The 19,788-nt window shown below is 36.1% G+C and overlaps 2 protein-coding genes across 2 annotated transcripts in view; one reads left to right on the plus strand and one right to left on the minus strand.

Annotated features, from left to right (window-relative positions):
- The window catches only part of Atg17 (autophagy-related 17), a 52,236-nt gene extending 41,676 nt beyond the window's left edge, over positions 1 to 10,560 (plus strand). The window contains exons 14-18 of the mRNA XM_089630911.1: positions 682 to 1,730; positions 2,129 to 2,306; positions 2,897 to 3,031; positions 3,179 to 3,308; positions 4,421 to 10,560. Of these exons, the coding sequence (XP_089487037.1) occupies positions 682 to 1,730; positions 2,129 to 2,306; positions 2,897 to 3,031; positions 3,179 to 3,308; positions 4,421 to 4,869 (1,941 nt within the window). The 3' untranslated portion in view covers positions 4,870 to 10,560. The remainder of the gene's footprint in view (positions 1 to 681; positions 1,731 to 2,128; positions 2,307 to 2,896; positions 3,032 to 3,178; positions 3,309 to 4,420) is intronic.
- Positions 10,561 to 11,285: 725 nt separating this feature from the next.
- LOC149424661 (uncharacterized) lies at positions 11,286 to 17,895 on the minus strand. Its single transcript, XM_089631088.1, has 7 exons — positions 17,810 to 17,895; positions 16,983 to 17,125; positions 16,604 to 16,759; positions 15,884 to 16,137; positions 13,162 to 13,249; positions 11,433 to 12,005; positions 11,286 to 11,317 (listed from the first exon to the last, which is right to left on the minus strand). Exons 1-7 carry the CDS (start codon positions 17,893 to 17,895, stop codon positions 11,286 to 11,288), a joined length of 1,332 nt encoding a protein of 443 aa, XP_089487214.1.
- Positions 17,896 to 19,788: the final 1,893 nt, after the last annotated feature.

The raw sequence follows: 19,788 nt of genomic DNA on the forward strand, positions 1-19,788 counted from the left end.
CTGGCCTCTCTGCTGCAGGTAGAGGCCCTGATGATGCACCGTCTCGCACCGGAGCACGTAGCTGCTCGTCAGTTAAACAAATCTCACGGTCTATTTCCGACTGGCCTATTCAAACATCTCACATTATTACATCTCCAAATCATCGTACCTTTGAGATTAATCTTTTGTTTTGATTCACTAGAATTATTAGCACTTTAATGTTCATTTTATGTTTACTGAAGTATTTAGCGATATTGAAGAGATTTGTTTAACTGATGCTAAAATTGCTAGCAAGGCATGCGCCAGTTGTATATCTTTCCTGTTGATTCCTTGAATGTTATGGCTAAATTCGCTGAAATCAATATATCCAACTGCGCAATTAATTGGCAATTTTCTGTAGTAATTTGGTGCATCATCTGTTGAATTGGCTTTTCTGCTATTTTGTGGTGAGAATACTTTCATCACGCGGCGGCTCCTTTCCTTTATGCTCTTCCTCTCCCTTTCCCATTCGATACAAGCGTATTTCATAATTACACCTAGTGCTAAACCAATATACTATTTAACAACTGTAAATTACAAACCAACTAGTGTTTGTGCATGACATGTGATTCACTATTTGACAGTGGTTCGCTTAGTATATTCACTTATTCATTGTATTTAATTTGAAAATATTTTAAACCTTAATGTTGTGTTATATTTCAGGAAAATATTGGATCCCAGCGTGAAGAAGTACAAAACCTTAAAGAATTGCTTTCTTCCGTTTCAAATATATGTTCACAGAGTATCTGCGTTTTAAGAGATGAACTGGGAAAACTGAAAACGGACTCTGCCGATAACCAAGTAGCATTGAAAAGCCACTGCAAGGAAATTCTATCAGCCTGGGATAAGTGCAATTCGGAAAATGCTGTCAGAGAAAGAGAAACCCTACAGAGGCTGACCGTGGACCACGAACTGGAGATGAATGATATGAAACAAACCCTAGCCCAAAGAGACGAGCAGATACACACACACAAACTAGATTTTATAGCCCTGGAAAATAAATATTCCCAAATGCATCAAGAAATGACAACTAACATTAATAATTTAAAAGAGGTAATCAAAACCCACCAAGAAACGGCCAAGGAACAGAGTAAAAAATTAGAAGAGTTTGAATTAGCCAAACAGAAATCCATTAAAGAACTTCAGGAGAAAATGACGCAGGAATTCAAAGCTGAAGTGGAATCATTGAGATCTCGTTTCAGACTCGTAGCCTTGACGAGCATGGACCGCTCCCCTTCAGAATCCAGTCTGGAGAAGATCGAGAGACCCGACATGATCGAGATCACCAACCACAAAGCCATCCTCCAGCAGACCAAGGAAGACATGGAGATTGAAAAGGAAGACGCTATCAAGTTAGCGTTGGAGCAACGAGAACAAGAATGGAACATTAAGCTTGCTGAAGAATTTGAGCGTATGCGATTCAAAAATGAATCTGAAAAGCAGATCACCTTCAACGATGCTGTGAGGAGGATCATCTACGAGAAGGATCGCCAGTTGGACCAGAGCCGGGAGCGGGAGTCTATACTGCTGAAGGAGTGCATGAAGTACAAGGAGACGATCCAGCAGCTGGCGGACCCGGAGACCAGTGACTTCCAGAGTAACACCTTCTTGCAGGAGCGCTTAGATACGCTGGAGGCGGAGAAGTCTTCCCTAGAACAGAAACTCAGCGAAAAGACCGATCTCATTAGCACAGCTGTTAAAGAACAGCAGACGTAAGTTATACCATTCTATCTTGTATCATCTTAGTTCAATAGACTCAACAATTTAATCACAGAGTTTGAAAAGTTTTTAATAATTTTACTGTCATTAAATGCATTATTTAACTTTTTTATTTTTGCACATTCATTAGAATGATAATGTTAAACAGGGCTTAATCCCTACCCCATTAAAAAATCATTACTGCGAATCTCTGTTTTATAGTTTGTCAAGGGACCATTTAAGAGACCATTTAAGACCAGACCAAAGAACTTATACATAATTATACATGCCTTCCAAATTTTTAAATGCAGTTTTCAAGGGACTTTCTTAAGCATCAAATACTTTTCATGTGGAACTGTTACGACCAGTTTCCCTTCATATTATCATTACGGTTTCATTCACCTGTTTGCAGTGATAACATAGAGCTTAAGGACTCCTCCACCAACCCTGACTCCAAGAGCCGCCAGAGAAGTAAGAACTTGCTCCCAGTCAGCCTTCCCGCCGCCCTTTTCGGCTCCTGTTCCTGCAGCAGCGGGGACACTGTGCTCATCGTCTGGGACCACACCTTCAATAACTATTCGATTCTGCAGGTGAATATTCACAACACATTGATCGTTTCCCACACAGTGACCCATTGAAATGTCTCTTTTAACTTTCTCCATTACGACATTGGGTATTTTACAGATAAGTGTGACACGGTTGATTAGATAATATTCAGAAGTATGGAAAAGTACAGAAACGGAAAATAATGTATTTTAATAGTTATTTTGTTCAAATTAAAATCGATTTTTCATTTGGCGGCCATCGTTATTGATGAGAATGTATTAAGGTTAGTTTTTCTTTCTCTTATTTTGAAGAAAATACCTCAAATTATCTGTTTATTTATACGAAATATCCATTAAAATTTATTATTTTCCATTTTCGGTTACTGAAACAGTTGTTTCACATTGTTATCTAACTGATGCCGAGTTTTTTTTAAATAAAATATCCCTTAGCGTGTCCCACTTTTCTATATATTTCCCCTCCATTTTTTAATAAGGGGGCAACAGAGTTGATGTAAGATATGTTTCTTGTTGTCATCAGCACTTTCTACATTCATGTTCCGAAATCGGAATTGTATGCTATTGAAAATTCTCGTCTCTCGAAAACGTGTCCTAATTATTAATGTTTGTCCTTTGAGGATTCTCCGTCGCTCTTCCTGCTCCACATTGATTGCCTGACATCGCTGGACCTTAAGATACCATCCAAGGAAGAGAATAAGATGCACTATTACATCGGCAAAGTTGACAACAAGGACTACTGCATCGCCGTCAAGGTAATTTAATCATCCGACTTATATTCTACCCTCGAACCAGTAAAACTTATTGGCAGAACTGCAACGCCTTAAAGCTATCCTTTCGGCTTCCCTCTAATAGCCCTATTCCCAAGAGTATTACAATTTCTTATTTTTTTTTATTTCTAGCTCCGCAACAGATACAATGTTCCACTTGGATCCCGCTTCTACCGCGTGAAGGTCAGGCCCCTAAAGCCTGCCGAGGTCTTGGTCAAAGATCTGGACTTCAGCTGCAACATATCGTTATTAAAAGAAAAAGGTAGACACTTTCTTTATTTATCAATTTAATTTAGGCGGCTTTAGATCGTTTTTGATATTTCTTTGGGAATGGTAAGGAGACGAATGAAAGATGATATGTATCACAGCGTTTATTGAGTCAGTGAAGTTGATGTTGCAATGTCTCCGAACCAATGCTAGATGCTGAAGTGGATGTGATCGGTGTCGAATTCCCCAGGCTGAAGGTCGACAAAGATGCGCGGAAGATGCAGGCCGGCAAAGATGTCGCAGGGCTATTTGGCTGTTGTAATTTCCCACGGAGTCGATGAGTAATTGTAGCCTCTCCTTTAAGGGCATGCAACGTCGGGCAAAGTCTTGCAATATGCAGGAGCGAGCCGCCGCGCTGGTAGGGCCATCATCCGCCTCAGCTCTCAGTCGCAGCTCGGATAGAACTCACTCACTGACTGACCTGTTGTGCTTGCCGTTACATATCTGCCTATTAAATTAATTCAACTATTGCTATTAAATTTAATATCTATATAAATATTATCTTTGAGTTGCGCGGCAATCGAATGCGCAACCTCTGCAACTAAAGAAGGATTGATAAACTCTCACCTTCAACCGACAAAACCTGTCAACAATTAACAAATTATTCTACATTGGTAGTTAGATATTTTTTGTTTGTAAAATGTTTCATTACAAACTTATCAAAAACGTTATATAACTTGAAAAATATTGCAACTAGTTTATTGACTGAGTGTAGCGGAAGTCCTGTTTAAACTCTCTGTTTTGCATTTCGTCTGTTTGACTCTTTATTTGAAGTTTCTTATTTGCATTTTTTCAATAGATGTTATGGTACATACCTCTTTGCCTGAAGAAAAGTTTACCAAAGAAATGTCATTGAGATAGACATTCTTTGGACAAATTGTATAATTCCTTATTTGAAATTAACAAATGTTTCTTTTTTTTTTTTTACATTAACTTCACTCAGGAAGGGAAGTAAAGGAAAATAATTTCCCTAAGGGCCTATGTCATAAATTAACTTTTATAGTATAACTTGATGCAAGGTCCACTAATCACAGAACTAATAGTAGATATAACTTGTGGGTTTATTTAATATGACTCTCTTTACAACAGAATGTTTTGTTGTTTCAGAATCTAGTCACACTCGTTCAAGCACGGCGGGTGGCATGAGCGTGTCTGCCATGGTGGGCACTTCGAGCACCTCTTCCAAACGCGAATCCACCATGACCTGGAGCGTGTGCATGATCCAATCTGAATCTGCCGCCTCCACCAGCCGCCGCTCAGACGAGACCATCGTCATCTCCAAGGATGCGGAGGAGCAAGCTAGAAGCGAACAACCTGATTCCATAGAAATCAATACACCTGATGCTTCAAATCAAGCCAATGATGACCAGCTTGTTCCCTGCTCCAACTTGGGGTCGAAAGTGTCACATCTCGAAAAGTCAACCAGCTCTTCCCGCAGCGTTCTTCTCAACCCTCTCCCCGCCCCGCCAGAAGAAAGTGTGCCTTATGAAATTACAAAGGATGGACGTCTCACTGAAGATCTCATCTCGGAAATAGGCGAGGAGGCTGCTCCGTGATACCCTCCCTCCGTGATAACCATCCTAGTTAAATTCCTCCTTTCCTATGTAACAGTGGTGGTAAAGTTGTTGCAGCACAGACATGTTGGCTGGGGTATGTGGCTGATATTGAGTGCTGATTCCACGCCATCCATTGACTGATTAAGTCTTATGCTTCAAATATTATTACCGCTTAAATTTTTAATCAGAAAAGTGTTTGGTTTATAAAAAGGAATTTCCGGAGGTTTCCGAGTGAAGTTTATGTGAATTCGTCGAGTCAAAGTTGAAGTTAATATTTTTATTTATTCAGGAAATAAATACCCTTTATAATGTGTCTAAATATAAATTTATCATAAATATTTTACATATATCGGATTAGGCGTGTTCTTGTTTTAAATTCTTCTCTGGGAATATTTTTTGAGTTGGAATTGTGGAAGTTCTCGGGTAAATTATTTTTATACTTCACTGTAATATGTTCGCGTGACAACCCTTGTGAAATAATTGAATGGAGCTTGTGTCAGATGAAATTCTTCTGATGGTTAATTTTATTATTATCTCAATGGACGTGATATCTCAACTATGCAATTATAATTAAATCAATGTTGAACGAATGCATATTTGAAAGATTGTGCAATACATACATCATACATCCTTGAAAATTATAAATTTTATTTAAAAAATAAAATTATTGGAATTTTACGACCTTACAGGGTTCTAACCGTCTTTAGAACCAAATCGATTTTATTTCACGATTCACACATACATCAAGCCTTGGATAGTATTTTGTAGTAATTAACACTATTTTTAAGGCAACTATATTGTTAGTAAAGGAACACAATTTGCTTGAAAAGGTACTAGAATTCAAAAGTTCTATATCTTTGAACTTTTTGCAGTTACAGCCCTGTTTTAGGACTTGATAATATATTGCTTTAAAAATTACAAAATACTGTCCAAGTCAATGTAGAGAAATGCTCAAATGATTTATCACATAAAATAACAGAATTCTCATTTAAACTCAACAATTTCAGTAAATATTTAGAGACAATCTTGAAATTGCACTTTATTTTATATAAAGTTTAGATTATGGAGTTTGTTTGTAATGTATTTGAATGATGATGGTATATTAGTGCATGCGAAACTAGAAACATATCTTTATTCTTTTCTTCTTAGTTTTTAAGCAAACCCCGCTATTATTATTTCAAATGTGTTTTTCCATTTTTCTTTTCTCCATTTGGAAAAAATTAAGGACTTAGGTTTAATATATTGGCAATTATTGGTGATAAGTTTTTACATAATGCATTGAAACAAACATTTTAATATTTATATACAGTAAAACTTCGATTTTATATTACCCCTATTTCATGTTTTAGATCAAAACGCCCCAATTTATGATTTTAAATAATTTTCTGCCTATGGTTTTTCATCTCTTTTACATACCGGCCCTATTTGAAATTATCGTTAAAACCCAAAACTACGCTACCTACCTGAATCTACCCTTTTCTACAAAATCTACATTTTTTATAATAAATACTCAATAATATGGAAAAAAGACAGCTAAAAGACAGTTAAGTTTTTAGTAAAGTTTTATGAGTATTCGCCAGCGGGGATAAACCATTGCCCTTACATCATTTTGAAATTAATTCCTAGGTATTCACTTTTACCAAAATTTCATATTTCGCAGGTAAATTGGGATTTGAGAGGCCAGGGCCTCGTTTCTCGTCGAAGTCATTCCACTCGGACATTTGGCGTATGTAAGTATGTACCTTTGACGAGACTCAAGAATAAGAACGTCGACCAATGTATGTACTTTCAACGGCGATTGCGAGCGGCTTAGATTGGGTAATCGATACCCTGGTTTATTGGCTAGCGCCGCACTTAAGTCATTAAAAAAATATTTTTGTGTTTTTTGTAATAAGTTTCGATTTCCACGGGAATAATATGTGGCATTTTTAAAAATCTATTAACAATAATTGATGGTTTATTGTGGGGAATCCTTGACTTGTCAGAAAAGGCTCTATCCAGATAAAGTAGCGAAACTAGTTTTAGAGGGTATGATAATTACACAACTGAAATCATTTGGTGAGAACATGTTTTAAGTTGAATTTTTCAAATCTGTATAAAACTAGAAATGTTTCCATCGCAAACAAATTTGGAATGTATGGAGAAGAAAAGGGATCTTTCTTTTTCATATTAATGGTTTTTTATTCTAAAATTCAGTATGTAAATAAAAATTTCATTTCCTCACTTTAATATTTTCTCAATTTTACACTTTTTTTTTTTACTTTGAAAAATATAAAAACAAGGTTTTACTGTATTAACACACTTTATGCGGGCAGTTCGCGCACTGGCGGCAACAAAGGTCGCGTATGAAAAAGAAGATTTTGCTTTAAATCGCTATATCTTGGAAAATAATGTACATAGCTGAATTAAATTTTCTACTTATTCCCCAGCTATACGTATAGTTGGGACCTTTCTAAAGAGATTGGTATACAATATTTAAATAGAAATATCGGATACCAAACTATTTACGCTATTAAAGTGGAACCAGCGTAAAGGGTAGATCTACCCTTCCCGCTGTCGAGCACCGGTAGATCGAACAGGTAAAACTACCTTTTCCACACAAAGTGTGTTAATAATTTTTAATGATATTTTCTCTAAACCAATTTGTTTTCTATCATGGTACAAGTCTTGATATTCTAAAGAAAATTTTTAATTTTTTTTGACGTGTTTATAAAATAAAAGGGTGCGAAACTGCATGATAAATATTTATTCTACCAAATTGGGATATTAATTAGTTATTTATTTTTGAAAATATTTCTCAAACCCTGGAATCAAATCAACTGTAATGTGCGGTTTGTGAAAAGTTTGCCTATATTACACTGCAATGTGTAGTGCTAGGATTTAGACCATTTCCATATGAAAACAAATATGTACCAAAGTATACATTTTAAAATAAATTTGTTATTCGTGGTTTTGGAATTAAAAAAAAAATATTGGTCGTTTTTTAGAGGTTAATAATAGTAGTAGTTCGTCAAATGCTTCATTGTCAAGTAAAGAGACTACAATTGAGTTTTTTTATGGAATGTAATGTCAAATGACATACCAATACGAGACCCTAGAATTTATTTATGCAATGTTCATCCTTTTATATGATTGCTGTAAATTCATCACCATGATCAGAATCGCAATATACGCTTGCATTAACCTATCAGTAGACAGAAAATAAAATATTTCTAATGTTTTCCAATGGTTCTGGAACGATGGAATTATTTCTAAATCAAAAGAGCTCTAAATTTAGAAAGATTGCTGTTTGTTTTTGGTTCCCTCCCGAGGAAGTGGCCAAATGTGAATTGCGCGGAGATAGCTTTGCACCAATGTGTATTATTTTCCGTTTTTGTGATATTTTGGTGAATCTTAAATAATTGCATAGTTGTATTATGAACTGCTGCGAAAGTGAAGCTTGAATGCGACTTACGTCTACATTACTAGTGTTTAAATCTCGTAAATACTTTTTATCAATTTGGCTCGACTTTTTGAAATATGATAAATTTAAGGCCTGCAAATCACAACTAAAATTAGTATTAAAATATCCACAGGTAGGACTTTGCATATTTATGTAACAATTATTGCTTCTAATTGCGCTGTATTTTATCTCTTGGCTGATCCCAGATTCCAGTAGGCTTTTGGAATCTTCATTTCAATTCTCAAATGCTTGCAATCGTGATTAAACTGACAGAGTAATTTATATATTTTTATAGGTAATAGTAATAGAACAATCAATTATTGTAACAGTCATGGGAGTTTATTTTGAATCAGAAATTTAAAACATGTGTTGTCATGTTTTATCAATAGATGAGTTAAACTCTGTAACATCCTCAGAACAATAAGATTGGCAGTGATATACTAACCTCCACTCTGCTACATCAGTGACTGATATATTATTACATTGCTGTTGCGTCACTGATATCCAATGCTGCATGTACATTTGCAAGCCGAACCACCAATCATGGGAAAGGGACGAACCAACTGCAAGCGGGTGTTCCTTTCCCATGATTCGTGGTTCAGCTTGCAAGTGTATATGCAGCATAATAAGTGACGCATTCTTTATTGTTACACCTCAACTTATGCATAACAGATATTACTTGCCCCACTATACATATACGGCAGAATTTGAACTTATTTTTGTTATGCAAAGACTTTCATCCGGTTTTACTGAACAGTTTGCGCAAATGAATGTACCTAAATTATTTGTTTGTGTGAGAAATGATCTTTTAAAAATTTTGCATTACTTAATAGATGTTACTGACACAACAAACACTTACAACCATTTTTTTTACATAATTAGAAGAAGCGTACATGTACATATAATTTCAGAACTTCTATGTTGGATTTTATGCAAAAAAAAATTAAGAAATGATGTGGGATTGATTTACAGAAGCAATTAAGATCAATGTGGAGGTTCTGTGCGAAGTGAATGAAGCTCTTCAAAGTGCCGGTCCTTTATTTTTTCTTTTTTACTTATTTATCCAACCCTTTGGTATCCTGCAGGCAATCACACTATATTGATTTTCATCACAAATAAATAACTTTAATTTCATTTGGTTTACAGCTTTCTTTTGAATATGCATATTTAAATAATATGCCCTGCCGCTACTTAAGTCACTCATTCTTTATTCTATGTGAAATGTATATATACACTGTTGTATATGTATTCCGTATGTAACTAACATGTTTTGTTAACTATTGTGTGTTTGGTTATGTGCCCATTTGGCCAAAGGAGCCATTTAATGACATTAAGTGAGAAAATACAACATGACGTCGGCTTGCAATGAAAAGTCACTTTCCACAAACAATATTTTCATGTATACTGATATTTTATAAATTTCGTAAAAGTTAGTAAGTTTTCGATGCAAGCTGACGATATATGATTTCTGTTATGTTTGCTGAAATGTAAGTTTTCTCCATGTAATAGACATTCAAGAATTAAAAAAAAGGTTGAAATCCAAAATTAGCCATGCAGATCATCAATGTTAATTCGTGCATCGTTGGGTGGCACATTGCAGCTTTGCTGGATTTTCCTATTAGAAAATAAAGTAATCAATTTTTTCCACATCTTAAAGTGCTGCTAGTTGCTAGATTTGCTTTCTTATAAAATTCAACAATATTTGTTGACTTATAAAGAGTATTGTCGTCAATAAAAAGTTTTCGAAAACTGTGAGTATTAATTCTATTTTGGTCTGTCTTTGGATTGTGATTTACCTTAAAACAAAGTGTCTAATGTCTATCAGCTTTTGTTGTCCTTGCCCCTCTGTATCATTTTATTTTTATCATAGACGTATTATAAAAATATGCTGGAATTTTTACCAATTCTATTTTTGTCAAAATACCATCAATTTATACCTTTAAATGATTCCTTTTGAACTGTCCTTCCATTTAATAACTACAATGCTTACTTCAATATTATGCTTATGTCTGTTTTTAAAGTAACTTTTTTACACTTGCATAGAAAAAGCTGGCATAAAATATTATTAAAATACTGAATGTCCCGTTGTCGTATTTAAAGATTTCTTTTGATGTCTACACAATATAGCGTCAAACAAGTCAGTGACATCACAAACATTGTGTGGTAAAATAACAATGTTGCTAGTAATGTTAGTTTTGGAGGGTATATGATGTACCATGAAAAAAACAATAAATTTTTATACAAATGAATTTCTGTTTTATTTTTTTTCCATAGAATAAAGAATAACACTAGAAGTGCCTTATGGGCTTTGTTTCGTGATTGAAATATTTGACGAATCAAGCTTAAATTTCCAATACAAAACTGTGTTGCAAAACCGAAATTCAAAAGTGATGGTGATCTATGTTCAGGCGAGCGTAAGAGAGACGGAACCCTGGCCTGTTTGGCTAAATGGAACATTTGTTTCCATTTAAATTTGTATGAAAGGAACTTCTAGTGTTATTCTTTTTCTTATTTCTATATTTACATCTTATATTATATTTATTTACAGTAAATACCTATCGATTAAATAACATTTAATTATGACCTACCGCTGCAAATTGACTAAAATGGTGCGGGGACCTAAATTGTGTTTGATAGCAATCGTCCATCCCGGCACATCTCAATCTGAAATCGTTGCCAGTTTGTTCTCTATTTACTTCCATCATTGGCTCGCAATTGTCAGACGGCAGATTATTATGAATAATTGGTTCGTACAGATACTGCCCATTTCCTGATGTGTAATCAATAGTCGGTATTTCAATTTCTGATTCAATTGGAATGTTTTGGATGCTGTCTATTTTATCTCCAACTAATCTGCTCCCATATGAATATCGGTATTCTTTATCCGAGCAATCTGATAATTGGAAATCATTTCTATTGTAGTTATTTGAGAATTGTTCGGTATTGGAACAGAAATATTTCGGGTCTTGGTTATCTAATCCCGGTGAGGGCAACCCGCCCTGTTCGCTACCAGAAGGATATTGGGCATAATAGTTGTTTGTTCCTGGTAAAATTTCCATATCTTTATTTTGGTTATGCATTGCGATGTGATTCTCTGAACCGAATTGAAGTCTATTATTACAAGCGGTTTGTTGGTCCATGATATCATTTTGCAAGAAGCTTTCGGGTGAGCAGCTGGTATGTATTTGGCTGGAGTTACTGATGTTTGAGTCATCGTTTGAAATGATGAAGTGATCCGAGTTCTGCTGACAATGCATCCAGTAGCTTTCTTCCGATTTGAAATTATCCTTGTGAATAGCTCCGCTTCCGAGGTCGATGAATGTGGGCGGTGAGTTAGCGAGTTCGCTGTGGTTGTGTTGCTCGTGGAAGGTTTGGTAATCAGGCCGGAGAGGTTGGTCCAGCTGGAAGATCTCTTCGGGTTGGAAGATGTCCCCGGTCATGGGAGCAAAATCAAACGTATGGTTTTCGGCTGTCTCGTGGGTGGTTGGGTTGTATTGGTAAGAGTTGCCAAGAAGGACTTCCTCTTGTTGCGGTTGTGGGTGCGAGTGGGGGTGGACAGAGGGGTCGGGAGCGCCCCAGTAGGAGCTGTCCACCGGAGGAGCCTGGATGTAATTGGGGGTGTAGTACTGGGTGTTGTTGTTCTGATTGTTCTGCCCGCACATGCATTCGAAAGGCGAACAGGAGCAAGAATAACCTGCAGACAAAAAAATATATAGATTAGTAAAAAATACTATTCAATTGAAAGGTTCTGGGACTAGTGGGGCATAAGCACCATTTAGCAGTTCTGAGCTAAATGATTTCAAAACATTTAGGACGGGTTGTTTCGGAGAATTTGAACAATTCTTCAAATTTCAAAGTTAATTTTCCAGTTCTGTGAAAGATATTTTCAAGTTCTGTTATTATTTCAGTTCTGTCATGCAACTAGCCTATGATTATATAATAACAGAACTTGAATAAGACTTTCACAGTACCCAGAAATGAACGTTGAAATTTGATGAATTGTTCAAATTCTCCGAAACAACCCGTCCTTAATATAATTTATGATTAGGTATAGTCAGATTGAATGAAGCAGCTAAAACACTGAAATCTTGAAATTTGCCTTTTTTGTCTGAAATTTCTAGGTTTCTTTTTTAATGTAAATTTGGCAGAATTTCTTTCCCAGAAATCTGTCAAAATTTTTGGGGATGCTGTGTGGAGGGTCTTTTTGAGAAGAGTCAAGGGACTTGAAGAGACTGTTGCAGCCGAGCTGTTGGACTCAAGAACATTTGACGAAGTGCCGAAGGGATTAGTGACGCTAGTTTATCGAAGCATCTTCCATTGAAATTGCAGTAGAACGAGGAGAGCATTCCCACCTGCGCTCTAAAGATTGAAATCTAAACCGTTTTCATCTGGCTACGTCATTTCCACCATGAAGCCCTAAAACCCGAATGACTAAAGAAAATACCCTACTTAAAACCATTCAAATATCAAACTGTTTGTTAAAATATTCAATAATTATTAAAAACAATTAAGAAAATGAGACTCTTGATCATGTTTTCTTTAATTGTAAAAATCATACATCTTTCAAAGGCATTTATCGTTTACTTATAAAAATCACCCACCAATCTCCCCTTAGTATTCCTTATTTACTTTCTCTCAACAATTCTCGCATTTTCTCAGTTCTATACAAGTTCATAGACTTGAATGACTTCAATATTTGAGATTTCCTATTACCGTATAGATTTCCCATAAAATTATAACCATCTCCCCTAACTTTAACGGCACATAGCACTCTTTTTAGGGTGAATTGCCTAATACAAAAAAAAAAACAATTAACATATATATAACAAATGAATATCTATTGTATGCACCTTTAGAGTTATCCGCGATGAGTGGAGGAGGCAGCATGGGGATTGAAGAAATCTCTCTTTGTCTTTTTGGTATCCGTAATGACATGAGCTGGAACAAAAAGAAACATTTTATTAATTTTTGTATGTTATTATTGTCGTTTTCAAAATTGGAACTGATTTGTTAAGAATTTATACTACATTAGTAATTAAAATACTAATTTCGGTTGTTTGTCTGTGGAGAGTTGGAGAGGATGTGTCAAGAATTCAGAATAAAGTACCTAGGCTACCTTTAATAAAAAAAAAAAATTTAAATTATTTAAATTCTATATTTGAAATATGTATTGTTTTAGGGTTAAAAGTAAAGTCAGAATTTGTAATTTTTACTGGTCTGCGCTAGTTGTAATTATCAAAACCAAAACAATTTGATGGTTTTCAAGTCATTCGATTAGAACTCATCACAACGCGTTTCAGACAAAATTTCTTAAAATCTATAATGCTAATGAATGAACGTTAGTAAATAATAATTTAGTAGATCTTGCGGGTAAATTCAGAGCTGGGGGCAAATTACCGAATTACAATAGTGGAATAAATAAAAGCATTCTCGTTTCCTCGAATGGTTCGAAATACGAGATTCGGCGCCGTAAATAAGCCCCTTTACACCTGTAATTAAAGTGTCGATAGCTCGGCCTCCCGTCTCCCGTGTGGGGTCTTTGACTCTACTTATTTGTTGTAATTCATTAGGTTGATTGCTCCGCCGTGTAACCACACATTACCAGAAGGTTTTCATTCTACTTTGGTATTCATGAATTCCACTGTAGCGCTGTGAAGGCATTTAGTGTTTGTTCTATAATTCTGTGGGATATATGCTACAGATCTCATAGCTGGCCGTCTCTTCCGGGCTTAATTTACATAATAGTAGTAGGTAAGGAAATATTGATTCATATTTATAGTTTATAAGTTTATAGAAATATCGAACTAAAAACAAGACTAGATTAGCTGAGATAATTAGACGATTGAATATGATCTTGCGAAGCAGAAAAAACCTTTTTATTGATTTTTTAAAATTTTGTCGATACCTACTGGAATTTAGGCGCGCAGTTCAAAAGCATAAAAAAACATTATACCTATATAGTTTTTCTTTTAAATTTCCTTTGTGAATACGTAGGTACTCACAAGAGTGAACTTTTAAAATTAGAATGATCGATGTGTTGAGAAAATTAAAATCGATTGTTTTAAATGTTTCATATCCAGACAAGCGATTAAGTACCTACCTACATTGGAGCTCCAAAGTACCTAACTACTTTATTTACGCTAAAGATTTTTAAAATTGGAACTCATGGGCGTATTGCGTGGTGTTAAATTTAAAACATTTTTTCACATCCAAATTAAGATATGTTCAATTTTGCTTGCTTTTGTTATCGGATTAAAAAGTGACAATAATTAATCGATATTAGAGAAAAAAAGTTTCTTTCTTGTTGTGGCTAACTAGAAATCGCGGGATTTGTAAGGTTTGTATTTCTTTTCATTTTATCTAAATCATTCCTACTCATGTAGGCACACTTTTTTGTATAATTTATTGCTTATGCAATTCTTCTGAATTTTCATACCTTTGCTGCTCTTCCCCTGAGTAAATTCCCGGAAATATCTACCCTCGAACTTGGATCGACCTTGGTTCCGAAGTAGGAGTGATAAGTCAATAGCTAAATCGTGAGTTCAATTTGAGCGAATTATTTGAATATCGTGTTATTGTGGTACGTAGATGTATTGTAACGCCATTGGGTATGTAGGTACATTCAGACGATACAGCGTCGAATTTATTTTACGTAGATTAGATTTCAATTTCGCTTCTGTGCCTTGTTTTATGTAATTTTTAATCTCGTACGCAACCTTCTTTTACCTGAATTGGGTAACCTACAAACATTGATGCTATTCCAACAGCATTTCCGAAGATTTCCCTATAATGTGTCGAATCGTGGGTAGGGGGATAGCTAGAGAATCTCCGAAGAAAATTACCCAAGATCTACGAAATTTAAAAAACTTCGGTACATTTTCCATGAATATCGGTGGATTTTCACAAATTCACAATTTCGGTATATTTTCTAAGAATATCGGTAGTTTTACCGAAATTATAGGATATAAATAAATACGGTATGAATGGCATAACTGCCTACAAAAACAAAAGACAATTCAATCACTTTAGCCGATATTTCACGCTGTCTTTTCTTGGGAAAATTTTCGTAGGCACTCCGTTTATTTATAAATACGTCCAAATTATGGAATAATAACACTTCATTGGTAAAAAAAAACTATGTTTGTAGGGGGAGATAGAAATACACGCACAAACAAGATTATTAGGTTCTTAGTTTGGATCATTAGAAAAAAATGTGTGCCTATTTAGATTCAAGTGGAACCTTTCATGTCGGGGGAGACAGAAATACATTCACAAACAAGATTATTAGGTTCTTAGTTTGGATCATTAGAAAAAAATGTGTGCATATTTAGATTCAAGTGGAACCTTTCGTCAAACGTCAAACAACATACTAACAAAAATGGCGTGAAAACGCTAAAAATAGTTGTTTCTTGTAGTAAACGTGTTATGTACTACATAATTTTGCGTACGCGAATTATGGAAATTTTCCCCAGAATTCTTTCATGAGAATAGAATAACCGATTAAAATTTGAAACGAAAGCCAATAATTAAAATTAAATATTCGACTTTGTATACACCACTATTTTTAATTACCTTATTGCTGAGTGCGCTCTCTCTGGCTAGCAGCACGGCCAGCGAGCGCACGCGCCGGCCCGCGCCCAGCGAGCGGCGCGCCTCGCTAGCACCCTTGGCCTCGGGACGCGGGTGGTCGTGCGCGCCCTTGGCCTGGAAGAACACGGCGTGCTCGGTGTGCCGCCAGAAGTGCGTCACAGGGTAGCCGCAGTGCCCCCGGCACGCCAGCACCTCGAGACGCCCGCCGGAGCACAGTCGATTCGGGCACGGCTTGCCTGGAAACAACAATGTGTTATTACCACTTGTGAAAATCAAGATTTGGTATGTTGTAGTAAATAATGGACAGGTAGATACATACAGGCAAGAGCATAGCTATAGCATTCACATGGGTAGGGGATCCTGTGGGGAAGCAAGACAATCTAGTCTCCTTCTAGGTAAGTAATCTTCCCAACTTTTGCCTTTCATTGACATGCTTGGTTAACTCCAAGTGACCAGCTCAGGCATGGGGACTCCATCGAAGCCAGAGTCAAGTTAGCCTTTCGGAAGTTGGGCGTAGTGTACATCTACAGGCCCAGGGCCCGCAGATACTTTAATAGTACTGCTGACCTTGTAGTACAAAAATTGTAAGTTCGTTCTCTGTTGAATTTGGTAGTCATTTCTAGTCCTTCACGGTAAAAGTTTTGGATTAAATTTCGCCAACAAGGTTCATCTTCTATCTAGTCTAGTCAATAAGTAAATTACCTTGTTGCTTCTTCCTGGCCTTGTCGCATATGGCTGGTCTCAGGTGGACTCGGTCTCCACTGGGCAGCTTGCAGCGGACTGAACATACCAACACTCCCAAGCAGCTCTTCTTCAGGATGTGCACGTTGTGATTGTTGGTGTTTCTCATGGCCCAGCCTGCAAGAAAACACACTCAGTTCAATTGTTGTTTTTTGTATGAAGGATGTCTTGATATATTAATAAATTAAACATACTAATCCGGTTCAATGAACTCTTGAACTTTTGTTGATAGGTTTCTCACAGTGTGTCATTGTTTATGCAAATTTCTTTAGAGGAAATCTTGAAATACCAGCCAGAGTGCGTATACTAAGTAAAGAAGGAAGTTAAGTGTAAATTTTACCTGAAGCGTGTCGTTTAGCCTCCTCACTGTGCGGCGGGTACACCAGCCTGCAGTGGCCATCCGCCCACTCGCTGAAAGGGTCGAAGGAGCTAACCCTGGGCACGGCGGTGTCGTTAATGTCCCAGTCGGGGGCCGCCCCCTGGCTTCCCTGGCCGCCCTGCGCCCCCTGGCCGCTCTGGGCCCCCGCGCCCTCCGCCCCCTGGGGCGCGCGCTGCGGGGACGCGCGAGGGGTGCTCATCGACTGGACCGGGGACACGGTGCGTTTCCTGCAAAAATACAAAAATCTAATATTAGGACATTTCAATTTTTTTAAAATTTTTATATTTAGTATAAACCTTTACACCAACTTATTCTTTATAGCATTTAGGCATAACCCATGAAAAGCTTGCAACGACATATTGAATCTCTTTGGAAAACCAAAAGGTAATGTGGAACACCTGCAGAAAATATTGTTGAGAAAAAGGAAGAAAAACTAATGGAAAAACTTTTTGACCTGAAAATAGTTACGTTGACCTAGAAACTTTAGACAGAAAAGGTTGTGCGAATTTCATGAAGCCAAAGCTCACCCTTCGAGAGATTTATCTGCTTCAGAAAACACCTCCCTGAAATCTATTCTCTTTTTGTTTTTTCTTATTTAAAACTCTGCAACCGTTAATGGGCAAGTATTGGAAACTCTAGTACTGAGTGGTGGTGTTGTGCATCATGCAATAGATAATGGCCGATTTACTTGGTACCTTCTACCTCCTACCCTTGAAATCTGAACCTTCATCTCTCCAAATAACGAAATAAAAACGAAGCAAATGAGATTAAAGTATTGATTATTATACGTGATCTGACTTCGTTTCAGCAAGGTTATGACCACGGTAGGTAGAATTATTTCTTCACTTGTAGCAAACACTTTGTGGGTATACATAATTATAATAATTAAAATAAAATAACTTTGTTTAAATACCACTTTATTGTATATATTTATAACCAACCGGTTTCAGTTCAGCCCGAACCTTCATCAGGGTTAATACAATATGTTTTTATTAACCCTGATGAAGGTTCGGGCTGAACTGAAACCGGTTGGTTATAAATATATACAATAAAGTGGTATTTAAACAAAGTTATTTTATTTTAATTATTAGAATTATTTCATTTGCATATTTACTGCACGATCAGATGCATTGTGTAAATATTACCAATGATAAATTTTACTTTATCATAATGGGCTACCTACAGATAAATTTAATTTTGAACATTTATTTATAGAATCAGGCCAAAATTAAATGATATGGTGAGAAATCAAAAGTGTTATAAAAAAATTTACCCAAGCTGTTAATTTATGAGCTTTTGATAACAAATATTTTGTCATATGTACAACTCTTGCGAGTTTTAACTCTGTCCATGCGTTGGAGTTATTTGCTCGATCCTTCGAATTTTCATAATCTTTTAGACCTTGGACACATTAAGCTATATTTATTATGGCATTGGGCGTGGCATGTACGTATTATATGTTGGGCTGATACACTACGCTATGATCTTCCTCAGGAGAGGGGGTCAGATCAATTGGGGGACTGCCGCGGAATATCATGTTTGTATGGGAGCTGTCACATTGACAGATGAAAGCAGCGTAATTATAGCGCTCGGTCGCATATAGTTCAAATATAGCCTGGCTAGCAGATCACAGCGCATATCGTCGCCACGCCCACACTTATAGCACATAATCTTTACAGGTGGGACAGGTCTGTATGGGATTATATGGCGAGCATGGAGCTTTTATATAAAACGCTTTGAACTTATAGCGTAATCTGTCACCCCCTTTACGATGATCTATGTTGGTACACTTAAAGAAAGTTCGTGTTATTGTAGTTTTATTGGTACTTTGTATCAAAATACTTTTCAGATAAAAAAATAATATCATTAACTATGTATACATCTCTATTCTGTTCAAAATCGTGAGGAAAGCCGTGAACTGTGATCTGCACGATAAACACGATTTTGACTGCTAACATGTTTGTTTTGACTCGGACCTAGAATTAAACTTCCAACAATCCTACAAATCAAATTACGCGTTTAATCCTCAATCGCTTTACTTTTATTTATGGCTTCATCGCTCGTAATTAAATCATTACAATCACAGGAGATAAATCTACCACCAAAGCCTAGCATTAGGTAGTACAGCCTGATTTGTTCCAGCGGAGGAGATACTACGGAAGATTATATTACCAAGAACCATTTCTGAATGGACAATTATCAAAGTATTTTTTAATGATATTTGTTGAGAGGTAACAATTATTTTTTTATTGGTGCATCCGGTATTTGGATAAGTATTTAAACATGCGTCTCGGGTGCTGACGTTTTGAACTTAGCAAAATTATGGTGTTAGCTAAACGAGATTCTGAAATAAGTATTTAAAAAAAAGCAACATCCAACAACAAACAAACCCTTCTTCGCACTATGATGTTTAAATTGTTAAACTTTTTTTAACTTTACACAGCTGTTAAACAACAGTTTAAATAGTCGTTATTAGAAAGGGAGTTATGGTTTAAAAAATCAAAGCTTATTTTTCGTTTCGTTGCTACCAATTTTATGGGGCAAAGTTTTTCAGATTTTAACCTAACCGAAAAGCGTACTTTTCCTATTTAAAAATAATCATTATTGCAATGAAATCAGATTATTTTAAATAAGTTTAGAATTTGGAAATAGTTAATAGGTTAACAGTTAGATTCAACCGCAGCTAATTGAGATAATAGAGACAACATCTCGGCCGCAAACTTATCATTATCCAATTATTATTAGTGCTCTTGTCAAAATACACAAG

This window comes from Hesperophylax consimilis, chromosome 4 (genome assembly GCF_061612785.1).
Source record: "Hesperophylax consimilis isolate HC1 chromosome 4, BYU_Hcon_1.0, whole genome shotgun sequence".
In the NCBI taxonomy this organism is placed as follows: Eukaryota; Metazoa; Arthropoda; class Insecta; order Trichoptera; family Limnephilidae; genus Hesperophylax; species Hesperophylax consimilis.